This window comes from Protomyces lactucae-debilis (assembly GCF_002105105.1).
Source record: "Protomyces lactucae-debilis strain 12-1054 chromosome Unknown BCR37scaffold_8, whole genome shotgun sequence".
NCBI lineage: Eukaryota > Fungi > Ascomycota > Taphrinomycetes > Taphrinales > Protomycetaceae > Protomyces > Protomyces lactucae-debilis.
This window is the reverse complement of record NW_024468000.1, coordinates 1-18,825: the sequence shown is the minus strand read 5'-3', so window position 1 is coordinate 18,825 and position 18,825 is coordinate 1. Positions and strand designations below refer to the sequence as shown.

General features: G+C 53.1%; 8 protein-coding genes across 8 annotated transcripts; 5 read left to right on the top strand and 3 right to left on the bottom strand.

Annotated features, from left to right (window-relative positions):
• Positions 1-225: 225 nt before the first annotated feature.
• On the bottom strand, positions 226-1,113 carry BCR37DRAFT_346768 (uncharacterized protein; the record flags this gene model as incomplete). The annotated part of the gene is made up of 1 exon (XM_040867719.1): positions 226-1,113. One exon carries the CDS (start codon positions 1,111-1,113, stop codon positions 226-228), a length of 888 nt encoding a protein of 295 aa, XP_040725594.1.
• A 1,347-nt stretch (positions 1,114-2,460) lies between these two features.
• BCR37DRAFT_408403 (uncharacterized protein) lies at positions 2,461-5,158 on the top strand (the record flags this gene model as incomplete). Its single annotated transcript, XM_040872143.1, has 2 exons — positions 2,461-2,805; positions 2,846-5,158. The coding sequence occupies 2 exons, from the start codon at positions 2,461-2,463 to the stop codon at positions 4,901-4,903; spliced, it is 2,403 nt and encodes an 800-aa protein (XP_040725593.1). The 3' UTR covers positions 4,904-5,158.
• Positions 5,159-7,373: 2,215 nt separating this feature from the next.
• Positions 7,374-7,607, top strand: BCR37DRAFT_335246 (uncharacterized protein; the record flags this gene model as incomplete). Its single annotated transcript, XM_040867176.1, has 1 exon — positions 7,374-7,607. A coding segment is annotated over one exon (234 nt), but the record flags the coding sequence as incomplete, so codon positions are not given.
• Positions 7,608-7,802: 195 nt separating this feature from the next.
• Positions 7,803-9,332, bottom strand: BCR37DRAFT_378951 (uncharacterized protein). Its single transcript, XM_040869155.1, has one exon. The coding sequence runs from the start codon at positions 9,005-9,007 to the stop codon at positions 7,931-7,933; it is 1,077 nt and encodes a 358-aa protein (XP_040725591.1). The 5' UTR covers positions 9,008-9,332; the 3' UTR covers positions 7,803-7,930.
• A 1,300-nt stretch (positions 9,333-10,632) lies between these two features.
• On the bottom strand, positions 10,633-12,125 carry BCR37DRAFT_402468 (serine/threonine-protein kinase orb6; the record flags this gene model as incomplete). Its single annotated transcript, XM_040871914.1, has 2 exons — positions 10,633-11,984; positions 12,023-12,125. 2 exons carry the CDS (start codon positions 12,123-12,125, stop codon positions 10,633-10,635), a joined length of 1,455 nt encoding a protein of 484 aa, XP_040725590.1.
• A 92-nt stretch (positions 12,126-12,217) lies between these two features.
• On the top strand, positions 12,218-14,590 carry BCR37DRAFT_392370 (aconitase family-domain-containing protein; the record flags this gene model as incomplete). The annotated part of the gene is made up of 1 exon (XM_040871144.1): positions 12,218-14,590. The coding sequence occupies one exon, from the start codon at positions 12,218-12,220 to the stop codon at positions 14,588-14,590; it is 2,373 nt and encodes a 790-aa protein (XP_040725589.1).
• A 189-nt stretch (positions 14,591-14,779) lies between these two features.
• Positions 14,780-15,427, top strand: BCR37DRAFT_392369 (uncharacterized protein; the record flags this gene model as incomplete). The annotated part of the gene is made up of 1 exon (XM_040871143.1): positions 14,780-15,427. The coding sequence occupies one exon, from the start codon at positions 14,780-14,782 to the stop codon at positions 15,425-15,427; it is 648 nt and encodes a 215-aa protein (XP_040725588.1).
• Positions 15,428-15,647: 220 nt separating this feature from the next.
• BCR37DRAFT_378948 (60s acidic ribosomal protein-domain-containing protein) lies at positions 15,648-16,217 on the top strand (the record flags this gene model as incomplete). Its single annotated transcript, XM_040869154.1, has 3 exons — positions 15,648-15,835; positions 15,880-16,061; positions 16,103-16,217. Coding segments are annotated over exons 1-3 (320 nt in total), but the record flags the coding sequence as incomplete, so codon positions are not given.
• Between the last annotated feature and the right edge of the window lie 2,608 nt (positions 16,218-18,825).

Genomic DNA, 18,825 nt, shown 5'->3' with positions numbered 1-18,825 from the left:
CCTGCTTTATGCTGCTCAGCAGCTGTAGTTTGGTTGGCTGCTATTGCGCTAGTATCCAAATCGCGAGCAGCAACTTCCATAGCCGCAAGTCACGGCGCAGGTGTCGAGCCCGTCGAGATAGGAAAGCGCAAGGTGCCTTTGTACAGAGTGTCGAGCTAAAAGGGGTCGCAGAGTTGAATACAAAAGCTTATATATCAGATGGAGGTATACAACACAGTCATCTCTCTATATCCCAGAAGCAGCCTCGAGATCGTCTGCATTCAAGTAGTCAAGGCCCAATTGAATCTGCTTCAGCCAAACAGCGTTTCTTGCAAAGACCGGCCGCAAGGGACTCTCCCACATGCGCGATTTGAGGCCCATTGAGCGTGCCTGGTCAATATATTGTTTCATCTTTGTTTCCTGAGCACTGGTGATGGCCTGGACACCTGTCCAACCGATATTGGCGCGGAAGGACATACTTGCGAGAGGCGACAGGGTCGGCTTGAATGTACTATTGAGAGCAGCAAGAGGTGCATCGAAGAAATAGTCTCGGTTTGGGCGAGCGAGGAGATAGTTGAGAGGCGTGTTGCCAGTACCAATGACTGTCACTTGCCGGGAATTCACATTCGTATCTGACGCGTTCACGTAAGAGAGGTAGCCGCGTTGGCGCAGCGGCTCGAGTGCGGCAACAACATAGGGCCATGTTTCTGCTCCGTTGGTTTTGACGTCCACCAACAAGTTGAGCGACAAAGCAGCTGAAGTATCGAATACACCATTCGACTCTGTGTAGCTGAAGTTTGACTTTGCGTATGCTGTGAAGCTGTTGCTTGGATTCTTCTGATCAAGTATGGTGACGAGCGGGTTGATGTAAAGGGACGAGAATGTACGGTTGGGCCTCAAAGAGGCGACATCATGACCGATGTAGAGTGTGCCATTGACAAGCCAAACGTCAGCCTCAATAGAGGAGCATCCATAGGAGAGGGCCGTGATGAGTGGAATATCACGCCAGTAATCATTGTGTGAATGCACCGAGACGGGTACGACATCACGCAGGTAGTCTCCCGTAGTCGACGGATAGAGACCATACTCGATGGTTTCAAGACCTTGTTGGGCAGATTGCGATGCAGCAGGCATATGCGAGGGGCGCTGAGCAAAAGCGACCGTGGCCATGCCACTTGAGAGGAAGGGGAGCAAAGCAACGAGCATTGCAAAGATGAAGAGCGAGAGTGCAATATGCAGGAAGAGGGCAGGGGCCAGTTTTATATGGAGCGGAGCAAAGCAGGGTTCGTCACCGTGGACTGGCTCTTTGGATGAGGAAGAAAGGGAGCGTCTCAAGGCAATGTAGCTGGTGTTGTGGTGGGCGGGCGAGCTGTTTTGGTCTCTGTCGCCGTGAATATCCGCACGATCTGCTGCCGGCATCGTGATTGGCCAGGCGACATGCAGTATTAGAGGTGAGGTTGAGCGTCCAACAGGCTACAGGCTACAGCTGCCTGACGCTAGCGCTGGATTCTGACTGCAGATGGGCAAGAGACGTTCACTGGCATGGTGCTGGATGCAGTGTGAAACGAGACTGAGGGGCCTTAGTCTGTTTGTCGGGCCTACTCCTAATTGAGTGGACTCACGAACAAATCATGCTATATGTACACTACTCCTCGAGCTTGTCGGATGAATGATCCACTCTCTTGCGATTCATCAAGAGGCCGGGGACATACTAGCAATCTGCTCGTCACCAGACTACTTGCTTGCCATTGTACGGGCAAGCCAACCAACAGATAGATAGTTTTCGTTTGCTAGACCTGGTTCGGGTAGCAAGCATGAACCTTCATCAAGTCTCTGATGGTTCACATGACAAATGAATACAGAAGCAGGACGTCGTGTTGCTAGCGTAGCTGAAGCTGACAAAGCCAACACCGGACAGTGCAAGCCCGCCTCGCTCGGCAGTGATGATGGGTTGGCTGTCAGGCGACTCAGACCTTCAGCTGCCTGGGAGGAGAGGAAGACCTGAAGCAGGAACAGCAGCAGGACATGAAGCATGAGGAAGGGCTAGAGCGGGTAGAGGTCCAGACTTCTTGTGGCCGCGTGTTCTGAGTGACGTCGACTGCGCTGGGGTTAGGGTTGCGACTGGATGAAATCATCGACACAGCAGCAGCAGCACGAACCAGCAACTCGAGCATAGAGGCGCAACGCTATAGACCAGGGCCACAGCGCACAGTGGCTGTCTTACGTCTCTGCTACAGGCGCCACATCGACCGGCCAAGCAGCAAGAAGGCCTTCCTTCCCTGCCGTTATTGGCTCCGTGCACCCGAGTCGCGAAGAGGCAACGAGGCCAAGCACGCCTCTGCGCTGGTGCCTCGCAGTCCACCTCTCAGGACACCATAACCGGGTGACGAGTTCGTACGCCAGGTGGTCTTGCCGCTCCGGGACTCAGCGTCAAAGCGGCCTGCCGTCGTACAGGCCTCAGCCTCGATACGTGCCAGCACCATGCCAAACGTATTCGAGGCGTGTCTGCGCAATGTGCCGACTCCAACGATACTCCTCAAGCGCGACCTGAGTATCTACTATGCCAATGCAACAGCAGAACGTCTTATTGGCCACAAGTGCAGAGATTGGAAGGCAACAGGACTCCATGTATCGGTGGAACAATTTGAGCAATTAGTCAAGGCCAAGACAACGGATGAAGCCCTTCACGAGGTTGTCAAAGCAGAGAATCACGAATACAGACTCTCTCTTGTCGATGGCGATGATGGAGAGCCGATGTTCATGGTCATTGTCATGCATTCAGAGCTCGCGACAGATTACCGGACACTATTCGACAAGATGCCTATGGTATAGCCCAATCTCCCGCATGACCTGTCACTAACACTAGCTTGTTGCGCAATATACAGAGCTGGACGTCTTCCACAACAAGGCATTCCTTCGCTTCTCTGGCTCACAGGAAAGGGAAGCCGACTACCTCAGCAGCATACATCCGGAAGACTTGCCGCACTTCAAAAAGGAGTTGGACCTCGACAACATTGCACTTGCAGATGAGACGACCAGCGCGGCACATGCGCATCGGCTCCGAGGAAGCGACGGCGCGTATCGATGGGTTAAGGCCAGCATCTTTAAGCTTCGCAAGAACAGAACAGTATTCAGCTTTGATGTACATGACTTGTACGTGATGGCATCAACAGCAAAGGATAATGCAGAGTCACTCCGTCTAACAGAATTGGAGAACCAACGTCTCATTAGCTGCGAAAGCACTGCAAAGGAGGGAAGCAGACTCAAGGGAGAATTTTTGGCGACAACGTCACATGAGATTCGAACGCCCATTGCAGGGGTCATTGGTATGGTTGATTTGCTGCTCGACACAGAACTTGACCGTGAACAGAGAGACTACGCCAACAGCATTCGCACGTCGGCCGATGCTCTGCTCACAGTCATCAACGATGTGCTCGACTTTAGCAAGATTGAGGCCGGCAAGCTGCAAATCACAAAGCAACCGTTTGAGATGACGCAAATGATTAAAGATGTCGAGACCATGCTCTCCTTCATGACCTCAAAGAAGGGACTTGGCCTCAAGGTGCATATTGACCCAGGACCATTCTACCTGTGGGGCGACCGCGGACGTGTACGCCAAATCCTCACAAATTTGCTGTCAAATGCCATCAAATTTACACAACATGGGTCTGTCGCGCTGAGTGTAGAACGCATGGACGGAGGCTCACCGACACAAATTCGCATCAAATTCTCAGTCAGCGATACAGGAACCGGCATGACAGACAAGACCATTGCGAATCTCTTTCGCCCTTTTGCTCAGGGTGATGCTGGTCGCAAATTTGGTGGCACAGGCCTTGGCCTCAGTATTTGCAAGCAGCTGACGAAGCTCATGGATGGCGAAATTGGCGTGGAATCCAAAATCAACCATGGGACCACGTTCTGGGTCATCTTGCCGTTTGATAAGAGCAGCAGCAAAGCGTTGATGAAGCAAGCAGCAGAGTCAAGTCAAGCGTCACATCGCAAGACGGACTCTACGAGAACTTCTTCAAATACTGATAGTTCAAACGGAGCTGATCCTGAGCTGTACTTCAATGCAAGGTTGAATGAACTGCTCAATCTGGATGAACGTCAGCCTGCCTCAGTCGCAACGGATTCAAGACGCACCTCTGAAAATGACGACGGCATCTACCCGCCACAAATCAAGCACAATGAGTCTTTTGACAACCCAGAGCGTCCAATCATGAGTCAGCGGCCAAGTTTCAGCCATCGCTCCTTGTCGACCATGTCTTCCACAACACTCAAGTCGACTCATCAGCATGGCCCAGACTACCAACCTGGAACAGAGACAGAGTCGAGCGATTCCGAAGTCATGATGAGTCCTCGCACAGAAGCGTTACCTGACGACGATCTTACAGCCCTGCCAGACATGAGCTTACGAGCCTATTCTTCGTTTACTAATCGTCATCGTGATGCCCGAAAAGAGAATCGCTCAGATGGTGCATCTGCTGGTAGTTCGCAAACAGCGAGACGGTCTGAGCAGAATTCATCAGCAACAACGCAAAATTACAAGGACAAGACTATCCTACTGGCTGAGGACAATGAAATCAACTGCAAGATTGCCATGTCCTTGTTACGTAAGCTTGGATACAGTTGCGTGACGGTCATGAATGGACGTGCTGCGGTTGATGCTGTGGATGAGCGGGCGTCATTTGACTTGGTGCTGATGGACTGTCATATGCCATTGATGGATGGCTACGAAGCGACAAGACTTATTCGCCAGTCACCGAATGTGCATATGCGTAATATCCCGGTTATTGCACTTACGGCTTCAGCTGTCAGTGGCGATCGCGAAAAGTGCTTGGCAGCTGGCATGGATGACTACCTCACAAAGCCAGTCAATAAGAAGCACCTGGAGAAGAAGCTTCAAAAGTGGCTCTTTAACTAAGTGTCCTGTCCTGTCAGGGGTTCGCCGACTCGCACGACTGTTTCCTTTCTTTCTTGATTCTTTTTGGACTTTTCTCTGTTTGAGTGTGTCTTGCTTCGCTGTATACTGTTCTGCGCTGCGCTTGGTGGTCGTTTGAGGCTGCATGCTTGTCTATGTCATGGTCTGCTTTGGTTTAATGACTCTATATATCTGTTTTAGGTTGTAGTCGAGACGCATATCACTGTCTTGTGCTCTGTTCACGATGCTGTACCTTTGCAGATGTAGTCAATATCCCCTCTGCATCATCGTCCAGGCCCATATGAGCCAGGTCCGTCTCTGCCCCTGCGCCAGAGCCTTGCTGGTCGCTCCCAGCTTAATCTGCTGCTTTTGGTCTCTTTGAGGGGGCCAAGGACGAGCACGACGCTCACTCCCTACCAGGGGAAGAGGCACCCTACCGCCGGAGCACACACGAGCCGGACTGCATCATCACCAGCAACGCAGCTTGACGACGACGACGACGACGACGACGACGATGTATTCAAGCGTGCACACGCAGCAGCAAGAGCCTGGTCCCGGTGCTGAAGTAAGCGTAATGGCGGCCGCTGCCTCTAAGCCTCAACGCAGCAGCAGCAGCAGCAGCGACCACGAGCAGCAGCAGCAAGTCGCCAGTGTCGAGAGCAGCAGCCTCTTCCCTCACAGCTACAGACACACGCGATCCATCAGCGACCTCTCCGACGTTCTTTTCGACAGCGGGCCCTCGCCCACACGCCAGACACAGCAAGGCGACCGCAACCACAGCGCAACATCCATAGCCAGCCAGCCGCCCGTGACTCATCTGCACCCAGCAGGCGCACGGCCGACGAGCGCACGCAGCCTGGGTGACCAGTCTCCGCTCTTGGCGCATACAGATCTCTCAGACCCGGGGATAGCGCATGCCCTCGCAGATATCGAGGAACCCTTTCAGCAAGCATTGTTGATGAGTGACTCGCACACCTTCGGGACTCAGCAGCAGCAACAGCAGCAGCAGCAGCAGCAGCAGCAGGGCAATGGCTCCTTCTCTGGCTATGATGCAAGCAGCATAGGATACAATGCCATGCAGTCGCCATCACTCACACAGCAGCAGCAACAAGTCCCGCAATTCTCCCTGTCGCAACAGAACCAGGACGGCACCATGACCACCCTGCATACGGTCGCTGATGGCGCAGACCTGGCGCCCATCTCTACTGCCGGTCATCGCATCTCGCGGCATGCGTCTCCCTTCGAGACCGCCGGCTCACCGTTGCAGCCGCCTGCGCAACTCCCGACGCCAGGCTTGCATTTTGGTCTGCAAGATCCCTATGCGAACGGCCTTGATGTGCCATCTCCCTACTCAGACACGGCGAGCTTCGTCGGTAGCGATTTTGGGGATCATGGCTCGCCGCATCTCGATATGCTTGCATTGTCGCGTACCACGTCCATCAACTCTATCTTTCGACCCGACATGGGCTTCCTCTACTCGCAGTCCACTTCACCCTATGCAGACCACTTTGATGCGAGTGCGAATCAACCACCGCCTCCACAACAACAGCAGCAACAGCAACAGCAGCAGCAGCAGCAACAAGCTAGCACGTCGCAACGCTCCTTCAATTTTCTCCAGCCGCAGCAAGCTCAAGCGCATCAGAGTACAGGCACCTCCCCTCAAATGGCTCATATGGCCTTTTCTAATAATTCTGGATTTTCTGGCTCGGTTCCTGTTGCTATTCCGCTTGAACAACCTGGCAGTGCATATGGCGAGTATACACCTGGCATCTCTCTCAATCCACCCACGCCGTCGGTACATACTGCACTGGGCTTGACGGATCTGCAAGGAACCCCGACCTTCAATTTCATGCAGGGGATGCCACTCATCACCACCTCTCAGCATCACAATGATGGGTCTTCCGATGTGAGTGATTTGGAACGAGCACTACAGGAGCAGCAGCAAAAACAACTCGAACAACTGCGTCAGCACCATTTGCAGCAACAACAGACTCTTCTTGGCGTAGAAGAGGCTGCACGGAGAGGCAGGTCACACAGTGACAGTGGCATGCAACGGTTTTCCCACAGTGGCAGCCGTGATCATTCGCGCGGTAGCTCACGCGGTCGTTCTAGAGAATCACACTTGGGCGTGCATGGCCATCGTGGCTCGTCGAGTGGCAGTCTGTCTCCTCATGCTCACGCAAACCGAGCCGTCTACCAACAAGCAGGTGCGTTTCCAGGCTCAGCTTCGGTGGTCGGTGCCACATCAGGTTTGCTAGGCTCCGACTTGCGTGCACTATCACCCAATCCACGATCAAGCGGTCCCGGTGGCAAGCATGTTCGACGAAGCTCCTGGTCTGGCCAGCGACGCGAAGATGGCTTATCCCCACGCGCCGTTTCACCCAGTGGCAGCAGTGTCCACAGTTACGCAACCAATGGCGATACACCCAAACAAGCACCTCATGCAAAAGCCAAAAACCCAGCAACGTTCATTTGTCCCGTTGCAGGCTGTAGCAAAGCCTTTACGCGTGCGTATAACTTGCGATCGCATCAACGAACGCATACGAATGAACGACCCTTCTTGTGTGAAGTGTGTGGCAAGGCGTTTGCACGGCAGCATGACAGAAAGAGACATGAAGCGTTGCATTCAGGTGTCAAGGCGCATGCGTGTCCGGGTTGTAACAAGAAGTTTGCTCGGATGGACGCGTTGAGTAGGCATTTCAAAAGCGAGACGGGCAAGGATTGCATTGAGGGCAGGGAAGAGTATGCACGGTATGTGGATGGCCAAGCAAATGCAGAACAAATGGAAGGCTCGCAGGGACATCACGAGGACGATGATGGTGCAAGTCAGGACATGTCGGAGTTGGGCCTTGATTTTGGCGGAAATGTGTACGATGAGCAATTGCAGCACTAACGGATGCACAGATAAAAGTGTTTTGCATAGTGTCTTCTTTACTGTACATGAATGAAGAGAACAAAGCTATTGAAGTCGAATGCAAAGGGCTCATTACGTTAAATCCCCAACGTGCTTCTAGCGTGATGACCAAAGAATCAATTGGGTTGTCCAGATTGCACACCGGTAGAGGGCTCTCTGCTGCGTCTAGTTGACTTGAACTGAAACTGGTTCTTGATTTTCGACGTCCAGCCAGCATTACTAGGACTCGCGGGTGGTTGAAGACTACTGCCGCTGCCGCTACCACTGCCATTGCTATGCGCCTGCGCAATCTGCAACATGCCCGCAGGGGGTGTCAGCGGCGGTGTCATGGGATCTGAGTCAGTCTCCATATCTGAAGCGGAATGCGTCGAGCGCGCCATTCCACCAACCATCTGTTGGCCACCTTGCTGTTGTTGCGCTTGTTGTTGCTGCCGCAAGTAGATGTTGTTGTCAGGATTGAAGTCAGTTCCTGGTACCGAAGTCGGGTAAGCGCCACGATTACTTTGCGCAGGGTTCATTGTGTGTTGCTGTGAATGTTGCTGATGCAATGACGGCGGTCTGCCTTGTTGTATATATTGCTGACCCGTATATTGATCTTGCATCTGCATCGGTTGCGATGCATCAGTCTGATAGCCGTGATTTTGATAAGCCTGCTCCTGCGCATACGCTTGTTGTTGCTGCTGTTGCTGTATCGCTTGCGGCTGTTGTTGATGAGTATAGTGGTTTGCACCTTCAAAAGTCATTGATACTGGTGACGGCGTATAGCCGTACTGCATGCGACATTGCTGAATAAAAGGCGTCAAGACAGACTCGCGCATCAGCTCAATGATTTTGAACACCGCTTGGTCAAGAGACTCTGGTGCTGGCGGCGTATATGTATTGGGTATCCGCATGAGCGCATCACGTACATGACTCGTCAAGTTGACTTCCCGCGGCGCACCAGGTCTGACATATGCGCCAATGAGTCGTTCCCAGCTGGTCGAAAGGCGATTCGCCTCCATACTGCCCGGTATTGGCGGTACTTGCGAGAGCGAGTAGTAATATTGCTGGTACCGGGAGGCGTCCAGCGTGAATTCTAGCGTCTCGAGGCAGTGATTTTGTGAGAGAAAGCCCATAAAGGCTGTGAGCGTGAAGGGCGGCGGAGACTGGCCAGCCAGGATCCGCTCTAGTGTCGGCGCCGGCATATTCGCCATGGCGAAGGGCGAATGGTGTATAGATGCTTTTCAATCAACGGCTCAAAACGATCCAGGCATGCGCAACGACAGTACAAGCGGTTCTGTGCAAGCTCCTGGGCGAAAGATTGAATGCGATGCGCCGAAAGGGAAAGGAGCAAGGGCGCCTCTGCTGTCGTCAATGAGCAGAGAGTCGTTGGCGCGTCTGTAGGAGCTGCGTCCCTGGCTACGTTTCTTCTTTTTGGGTATGCGCGTACGCTGTATCTACAAGAGAAGATGAGTGTGATGATCTTGACCAGGGCCCTTGCTGTTCAGGAGCTGCAGGGATGGTGAAGCGTGTCGATGCTGGTCGTTGTTGGGCTGCAGCGTCGATTTTGCCTTCCCGTGGGGCAGCAGCAGGCGGAGCACGCGGACGGGGGGCAACTACACACAGATGCTTACCTGAGGCAGCCGATATCAGGGCCTGCCTCTGCTTCTATGCCTCGCTACTGTGTCCTGACTGCCCTCGAGCAAGCCCCGTCAACAGGCCTCTCGATGCGGGTCACTATGCCTAATTGCCTATCCGCATGTTTTCACTTATCGGCACAGTCCGTCATCTACCCATCAGCTCGCAGCATGCTTGTGCTGGCCCGTCACACACAACAGACTGACAGACAGGTCTTTGTCTGCCGCTCCCGAGACTGCTGAAAGAAGCACGGCTTCAAGACAGCGAAGTTGCCCAAAGACGGCTCATCCCAGCCATCTTTTGCCTGCAGGAACCCGACCGCTATTCTTGGATGAACACATCCCTGCATTGTCTGCGCGTTGACTCTGTGACGATATGGACGCAGCTGCTCATTAGAGATGTATTGTTTAGTAGCTTGATACGCAAACGATGTCAAGGCTCCTCTTCCAGATATGTGCCTGAATCTATGTACGAGGTGACAGTCGTTAGTACATCCAAAGAGGAGCCATCTTGAACAGTTGCCCATTACCAGAGAACGCTGACCTACGAGGTACATATCTAACATGAGTCAATGACAGGCTCTGACTGCCAGTCTATCGTCTATAGTCTACCCCAGATCTGGACATCTCCAGATCGACGTCTTCCGGTGACGAGATCTTGCTCTGATCTGCACTGTCAAACCTGCCAGCGGATGGAGATGAATTCCGCTTTCCGAACACTTCTACAGCGAGTCTACAGCGATACAGTGAATACATCAAGTCTATCCTTGCATTCACCTGCAGACCAGACAAGCAATACACAGAGGCCCCTGCGAGACATAGCGTTCAGTTGTAGCATGCACTTTGTCAGCTCGCAGACGCAAGTCATGGCGGGTCCGCTTTGCCCAGATAAGTCGTACACGAGATGCCCCTTTCTCTATTTTACGTAAGGCAGTCATGATCCACTGTAGGCAGTCTACCAGCAGCGGCATCTAAGCGTCCAAGCTTCGGTCAAAGCGTCTCCCGCTCCGGCGACTTTGTCTCATCGCGTGGCCGCCCCAATCTCCGCGGGGCGGGCGAGGAGCACTTCAGATGGGGCACAGGAGGACATGGTCCGACACACACTCATAGACAGCTGCAGGACCGTGCTCAATCAATGCGAGTAGACAGCAACACTCAAGCACTGAACCAAAACGTTTACTATTGCCTTTAAAGAATGGTCATCAAATGTTGTGCGCCATACGCTCAAAGCGCTTGAATGTATAGCCAACAAAGGCAAGACCGCCATCACCCTCGTTACCAGCAGACTGCCCAGGATTCGAGGGCGTTGGATTCGGGTTCGGGTCGACATTCTCAAGATCTTCAGTTGGAAAGTACGCAGTATCCGTCATACTCTTCAGTTGTGGCACGAAAGGCGCCTCAATGTTGCGAATCGTGCTCCAGTCCACGCCGCGGAAAAAGGTATGGTTCTTGATGCTGTTGAGGTCGAGACGTTGGTCAGCGCTCGTGATGAGTCGGCGTATCAAGTCTTCGGCCTCGCGCGATAGATGCACATCATCAGGGAAGTAGAGCGTCTCTCGCCATGCCAAAATCTTGCGATACGTCTCGTGTGCATTCTCAGAACAGAAAGGAGGCCAGCCGACGAGGCATTCGAACATGATGGCACCCAAAGACCACCAGTCACACTCCATGCCGTATCCTTGCTGCAAGAAAATCTCTGGCGCAATGTAGTCGGGTGTACCAACAGTTGAGTAGGCCATGACACGACGATTGGCCTTCCAAGTCGCGATTTTGTCCTTTGAGCTCAGTGTCATGAAGATCTGATCATTCATGACGCTGTTACGATTGGATGGAGGAGGCTGCTGCTTACCCTCAAGCAGGCGCTGGTAGTAGGCAGAGTCATGCGTCTTGTGAAAGCCCGTTGACAGTCCGAAGTCGGACATTTTGATGTGTCCACGCTCGTCAATCAGAATGTTGTCGGGCTTGATGTCCCGGTGAATGAAACCAAGCTTATGGATTGCCTCGATGGCCAGGACACATTCAGCAATGTAGAACCGCGTGACATCTTCAGAAAATGTATCATACTTGATGAGCATGGTCATCAGGTCGCCGCCCGGCAAGAATTCCATGATGAGATAGAGGTATTCAGCATCTTGAAAAGAGTAGTAGAGCGAAACAACCCATGGCGAGTCTGCCTCTGCCAAGACATCACGCTCTGCCTTGACATGCGCGAGCTGATCCTTCTTGTACATCTCCGACTTGAGCAGCGTCTTCATTGCATAAATCTTGCCCGTGTCTACCTTTTGCACCAGACGGACTTCGCCAAACGCGCCTTTACCAATGACCTTGACTGTGCTAAAGTCATCCAGGCCCAGTCGCGTCCGTCGCAGCCGCAGGAATTGCGACTCCTTTTGACCCAGCGCTCGCAACTGTCTGTTCTTCCGCTCGTCAGAGCCCCTGTCTTGAGCAAGGCGGTTCTCCAGCTCCACACGACGTGCGTTACGCTCTACCGCATGCTCGACGGCCACTTTGTAGTAGTGCTCCAGCTTCAGCTTTGTAGAAGTAGCCTTATCCTCTGTTGTTAGTCTCCAGCCACAGAGAAAGTGTCCTTACGCGTCGCTTTTGACAAGGCAGATGGGTTGCGATTGAAGAGCGCATACTCTTGGTCATCTGCACGCGACTGCCTCTTTGTAGGCGAGCCCGGTGCGTAGGCCATGCTGTGGACTGAGGGGAAGGAAGGAGTTGGCTGCTGCTGCTGTGTGTTGTCAAATTTCGCTGACCACGACGACCAGAACAAGCTCACAACCGATGGCGAGCAGGCTCCTGTCGAGGCAGGCACACCGGGCCTTTGCGTCCGTGGCGCCTAGGGATGCAGCAGCGAGTGCTCGCATCACTCCCCCATACAAGCATCTCACAGAAAACCTGCAGAAAGTCAGGCATATTCTCGGCAAGACGCCGCTGACCTTGGCGGAGAAGATTCTTTATGCGCACTTGGCAGACCCAGAGGCCTCTCTTGCCGGAAGAAACGGAAATATCAGAGGAGAAGTTTACTTGAAGCTCAACCCCGATCGGGTTGCCATGCAGGATGCATCTGCTCAAATGGCCTTGCTCCAATTCCTGACATGCGGCTTGCCGACTTCTGCAGTGCCAGCATCTGTGCACTGCGATCACTTGATTGTTGGACACAAGGGAGCAGAGCAGGATCTCAAGGATTCCGTCGCCAACAATAGCGAGATCTTCGACTTTCTTGAGAGTGCGAGCAAAAAGTATGGACTGCAATTCTGGGCACCGGGTTCTGGTATCATCCATCAGATTGTCCTTGAGAATTATGCAGCGCCCGGTGGTATGATGCTTGGTACAGATTCACATACGCCCAACGCTGGTGGTCTCGGCATGATTGCTATTGGTGTCGGTGGTGCAGACGCCGTGGATGCCATGACGGCCACTCCCTGGGAGCTCAAGGCACCCAAGGTGATTGGTGTTGAGCTGACTGGTCGTATGCAAGATTGGACATCGCCAAAAGATCTCATCATGTACCTCGCAGGCAAATTGACTGTCCGTGGCGGTACCGGCCATGTCATTGAGTACTACGGATCAGGTGTCGACACGTTGTCCTGCACGGGCATGGCTACAGTCTGCAACATGGGCGCTGAAGTCGGTGCAACAACATCTCTGTTTCCTTATTCCCAGGGCATGCGTGATTATCTGCATGCTACGCGACGAGGTGCCGTTGCTGCAGCTGCAGACAAAGCACACCACGAGCACGGCTATCTGCAAGCAGATTCGGGCGCGCACTACGATCAAGTCATCAAGGTGGATCTCAATACGCTGGAGCCATACATCAACGGTCCCTTGACACCAGATCTCGCAACGCCTTTGTCCAAGTTTGGCCAAGCCATCACCGACAATGGTTGGCCCAAGGAGCTCAGTGTGGGTCTTATTGGTTCTTGTACCAACTCTAGCTATGAAGACATGTCGCGTGTGGCAGACATCATCAGACAAGCCAGTGCTGCAGGTCTCAAGCCCAAGACGCCGCTTCTCGTCACACCCGGCTCTGAGCAAATTCGAGCTACGATTGAGCGCGATGGACTGACAAGCGTGCTGGAATCTGCTGGTGCGACTGTGCTTGCAAATGCCTGTGGTCCTTGTATCGGTCAATGGCAACGTACCGATGTTCAGCCAGGTGCAAGCCCGGCAAAGGGAGAGAATGCCATCTTGACATCCTTCAACCGCAACTTCAAGGCACGCAATGACGGCAATGCAAAGACGCTCAATTTTTTGGCCAGCCCTGAATTGGTTGCCGCAAAGATCTACAGTATCGACTTGGCCTTTGACCCTACTAAGGATGCAATTGCATTGCCTGATGGTTCAGAGTTCCGCTTTGTTGCGCCTCAAGGTATTCAGCTTCCTCAGTCAGGCTTTGAGGTTGGCGATGCTTCCTACTTGCCTGCGTCCATTCCAGAGCCAGAGGCTTCCGTTGAGATCAAGGTGAATCCTGATTCTGACCGACTCGAATTGCTATCTCCGTTCCCACCCTTTACTGGTCCAGAGCTCGAGCTCAAAGTGGTTGTCAAGGTCAAAGGCAAGTGCACCACCGACCACATCTCAGCTGCTGGTTCATGGCTCAAGTACAAAGGACATTTGACCAACATTTGCAAAAACACCTTGATTGGCGCAGTCAACGCTGAAACGGGCGAGACGAACAAGGCGTATGATTTGGACGGTACTGCCATGACCATACCAGAGCTGATGGAGAACTGGCGGCAACGCAGCCAACCTTGGATGATTGTTGCTGAGCACAACTATGGCGAAGGCAGTGCGCGTGAGCATGCTGCATTGCAGCCCCGAGCGCTTAATGGGCGCATCATTCTCTGCAAGTCCTTTGCTCGCATTCACGAAACCAATTTGAAGAAGCAAGGGATTTTACCGATTACTTTCAAGAATGAGTCTGACTATGACTTGATCTCTGCTTGTGACAGTGTTCAAACGCAGGGTCTCGCGGATCTTGTTGGTGAGCAGGGTGAAAATGCCCAGTTGTCGTTGCTGGTGACAAAGCGCGATGGCTCACAACAAACCATCCCCGTGCAGCACACCATGTCGAGTGACCAGATTGCCTTCTTCAAGAGCGGTTCGGCATTGAACCTTATTTCTAGCCGTGCTCAACAGCAGGCGAGGCTATAGACAAGATAAGAAGTTCTAGCTTGGATATATTGCATGTATCTCTTACGTAACCTTTCCGAGGATCTGAGCCGTTGGTGTCCGTTGCGAAAAATGCCGTTGGAATGTCAACAAATCATCACCCACACCCACACATCCATGATCAGAACACTCAGAGCATCACGATCGCTGCCGTCACTAAGGCAGGCAGCTATGCAGGCCGCGCAGGCACCGCCCATGCCAGCTTTGCAGGTTCTACCTCATTTCGGCGCTCGCGCCATGGCAACCAAACGCAAAGCGGCGGCCATTGTCGAGACTGAGCAGGCGGCCTTGCTGCCCAAACGCCGCGGACGGCCAAAGAAAGCTTCTGTTACGATCCAGAAGCGCTCGGCATCGAGCGATGCAAAGCCAAGGCAGGAGGCCAAGCAGGATAAGCCTGTTGAGCAGGCGAAGGCAAAGGTATCGGACGCAATCGAGAAGAAAAAGACCCAGGCCGTTGAAGTGAGGGAAGCTGCAAAGGAAAAGATGACAGAGACGAAGCAAGAAGCAAAACAAGTGGCCCAAGAGGTCACAAAGGAAGCGAATCAAGTGGCAGACAAGGCTCAAGGCGGGGCGAAGCAATTTGCGGATGCTGCGGTCGACGCACTTGGCAAAGGCCCTGCACAAGTCAAGCAAGTACTCGAGTCTGTGCAGGATGCAGCCGGGTCCAAGTCCAAGACTGGTGGCAATGCAAAGCATGAGGACTATACATCTGGGGAAATTCCACAGAACCAAAAGACGGGTCTGCTTGTGGCGTTTGGCGCTGTTGCTGCGTGGTTTGCCTTTGGTGGAAAGCTCCAGAAGAGCAAGAAGGGAGAATGATGAATGTTTTTAGCTGTTATGTATGTGTCTGGCTAGTCTTTTGGCTCTTCAAGCCGCTCTTGGAGTGGTCCAGGTCGAGTGATTTGTGCCATCTGAATCTTAAGTTTCTATCATGCACCCGGGTGTTTCTTGCGACTGCTTTTCTGCTCCATCTGAATCCTCTTCCAGCGCAACGACTCACTCAAAGAACCAAATCCTGCTCATCAGACCTGACCCCCATATTACTTTGGCCCGTGCTCTCTTGCCGGTTAAATTGTCCTTGTAATCACCTCTCATCAACATGTCTGAACTCGCCGTTTCATATGCTGCTCTCATCCTCGCCGACGACGGTCTTGAGATCACCGCCGACAAGCTGCAGACCCTCTGCAAGGCCGCCAACGTTGAGGTCGAACCCATCTGGGCTTCTCTGTACGCGACAATCACTTCAGCATCGAACAAACTAACCATACTAGCTTCGCCAAGGCTCTCGAGGGCAAGGACGTCAAGGACTTGCTTTTGAACGTCGGTGGTGCTTCGGGTGCCGCTCCCGCTGCTGCTGGTGGTGCTGCTGCTTCTGGCGACGCACCTGCCGCTGAGGAGAAGAAGGAAGAGAAGGCTGAGGAGAAGGAGGAGTCTGACGACGACATGGGCTTTGGTATGTTCATCTATCTCTTGCTTACACGTGCTAACATCCAGGTCTCTTTGACTAAACGCATCTCGCATACGTTCATACAAAATCTGCATCCACCCAGCTCTGCTTTTATGTGTGATTTACCAGTGACTTTTGCCGCGACCAGCGTGTATCCAAGACACGGCCTGATTCTGGCATGGTCGCAGCTGCTCCTGCAACGGCTGCCAGCTGTGTCACAAGGATGAGAGTCATGAGACAGCTGAGCTCTCAAACACCTATGAGCGCTCAGCAATTGATTCTGTAGCATTGAAGCGTGACCTTAAGCGATTGAATGTGAGCAAAGCGAAGGATGTTTTAGCAGTAATGCGGCTACAGGATCAGTCTCCAATGCGGACCCTCCCTATGCTACTCTTCCGTCCTCGTGACTTTTGACACCTTGTCGAGCATCCACCGTCTAAGATTCGTCTGACCATCTTTCCCGCAGCCAGGAATCCCGCTCAGGACCCGCTGTCGTGTCGGTGTCTCCGTGTCAGGCGCCAACTCCAAACTGGCCCAGACCTCAGACAACATCTCGCACTCATGAACATCTGCTGCACAGCCTCTGTTGCAACTTGCCAGTAGTCTCTGTCCAATGTGACAAAATGCTCGCTTAAGTGTCTGATAGATCCGTCGGAGACGCCATTACCCACACTTCTTGTGCTATTAAATCTGAACATGGACGCCGTGGAGAACTCAGCCTCTGCATTGAATTGTCTGTGCTCTCAATGCCTCTCATCATGAGGAATAGCTGTCCGAGCAGTACAAAAGAAGTGGAGCGACCCGCTCCAACTGTTCTTCGTTGAAAATGCATCTATCTGTCTTGCTGCTGCTGTCAGCCGTCGCCGGCCAGTCTGTTCACGGCACGCCAGACCCCGTGCAAGGCTTTTCAACGCCAGCTGTATCTTCAACAACTTCCTCATCATCTACTTCCAATCCGGATCCATCGCCATTCTGTGGTGTTGTTGCGAAACGCCAGGACGACCAGTATGACTGCGGCCCGTACACACCCAAGTACTGTGAAGAATGTCCTGTCCGTTGCGGCGGAACTGCCTTGTCTTTGACCACAGCACCCTCAGCACCTCTCGACTCCGGCCTCACTCTCACCGCCGCGGAGGTGGAAATTTACAAGTCGCTCGAATTGGAATACACCAAGCTGTTTCAGCAGAAACCAATGCCCTTTGACGACCCTATTGATCTTCCTTTTTGCAAGGTCAACACCTCGAGCTCACCAGGACCCATCTCTCGCTTCGCAAAACGAGGCGCGCGTATTGGCAACCTTGGTGGCCTTCTCGGGGATCGTCCAGAGCGCGTCTCGCCAAAGCCAAAGCCATACTGCGTGCCGGACTTCATTGTCGTCCCAATCCACTTCAATGTCTACACCAGCAACTCATCAACGGAGAGTCTGGTCACGGAGGCTGTCTTGCGCCAGCAGGTCACCGTACTCAACAACGGATTTGCGCCTATGGCAATTTCCTTTCGTTTCGGCAGATTGCAGTACTTTACGGGAGACGATTACCGCGAGTCGGCGCAAGCGCTCTGGATCGCCACCAACAAGCAAGAGGAGGCCCTATATGCACGTCAAGAGGCCATTCGCATTCAGAATCGATTTCCCGGCTACGATCAGTTGCAGATTTCAGTGGTTGAAAAGATTGGCCCTATCAATTGTACGACGGGTAGCTTTATTGATGGCTTTTGCACACTGCCGACAACAGACAAACGTGGTCGATTACGCGATGGTTGTGTCATTACCCTTGACTCTCTGCCAGGCATGAATTGGCGCCTGCCGCCAGGCAATCCAGGACCCGGCACGACCTTGACGCATGAAGCTGGTCACTGGTTCGGTCTCAAACATGTGTTCAATGACGTTGGATGCGAAGGCGGCAACTCTGATGGTATTCAAGACACACAGACGTATTCTTTTGACACGAAGTTCGATGACAAACAGCCGCGGTGCAACAATCCAGGCATCATTGATACAGTGACCAACTACATGAGCTACACTGGGATCAAGGGTCAAATCATTGGCACTGCCAAACCTTGGAAAGCCGGGCAGCGAGCAAGAGCCTACACAGACTTTTTCCTTCTCCGACGAGGCGTCCAGACAGTCAATGGCAAAGTTGACTGCGCCGAACGACCAGTTTACTTCAACCCACCCGATGCTTTGACCTTTGTGGGCAAGCGAGATTTGAGCAATGTCAAGCGTCAGGAGGCAACGTTTGGTCGCGATGCACTCAATCAGCCTGACGTCTGGTTGCAGAGCATCATTGAAGCCTGCAACACGGATGAAGACATTTTGATTGACCCAACCTCTGGCACGCTCATTCGATCCACTACAAAGACGCCGCCGCCCACTGGCGACCCTGTTGTCAATCCTCCTGGCAGTAATGATCCCGTCAACACGGGTGGCACTGGCGGCACTGGCAATACTGGCGGCACTGGCAATACTGGCGGCATTGGCAATACTGGTAATACTGGCGGCACTGGCAATACTGGCAACACGGGCAACACTGGCAACACGGGTAATACTGGCAACACGGGAGGTACAGGAAACACGGGAACGAATGGTGTGGGCTCAACGGGTGGAAGTGGTTCGACAAGCGGCTCATCTGGCAGCGGATCAAGCAATTCTGGTACAAACTCAGGCGCCGGCAGCAATGTCGCCAATGTAGCTGTGGCTAGCAACGTTGTCACGAGCCGGACAACGTCGGCTAGTCGCAGCACTACGGTCGCTGCCACGACTTCGGTGATC

Excerpts from the sequence above, each read along its gene's own strand:
- BCR37DRAFT_378951 (XM_040869155.1), bottom strand. The coding sequence starts at position 9,007 with ATGGCGAATATGCCGGCGCCGACACTAGAGCGGATCCTGGCTGGCCAG.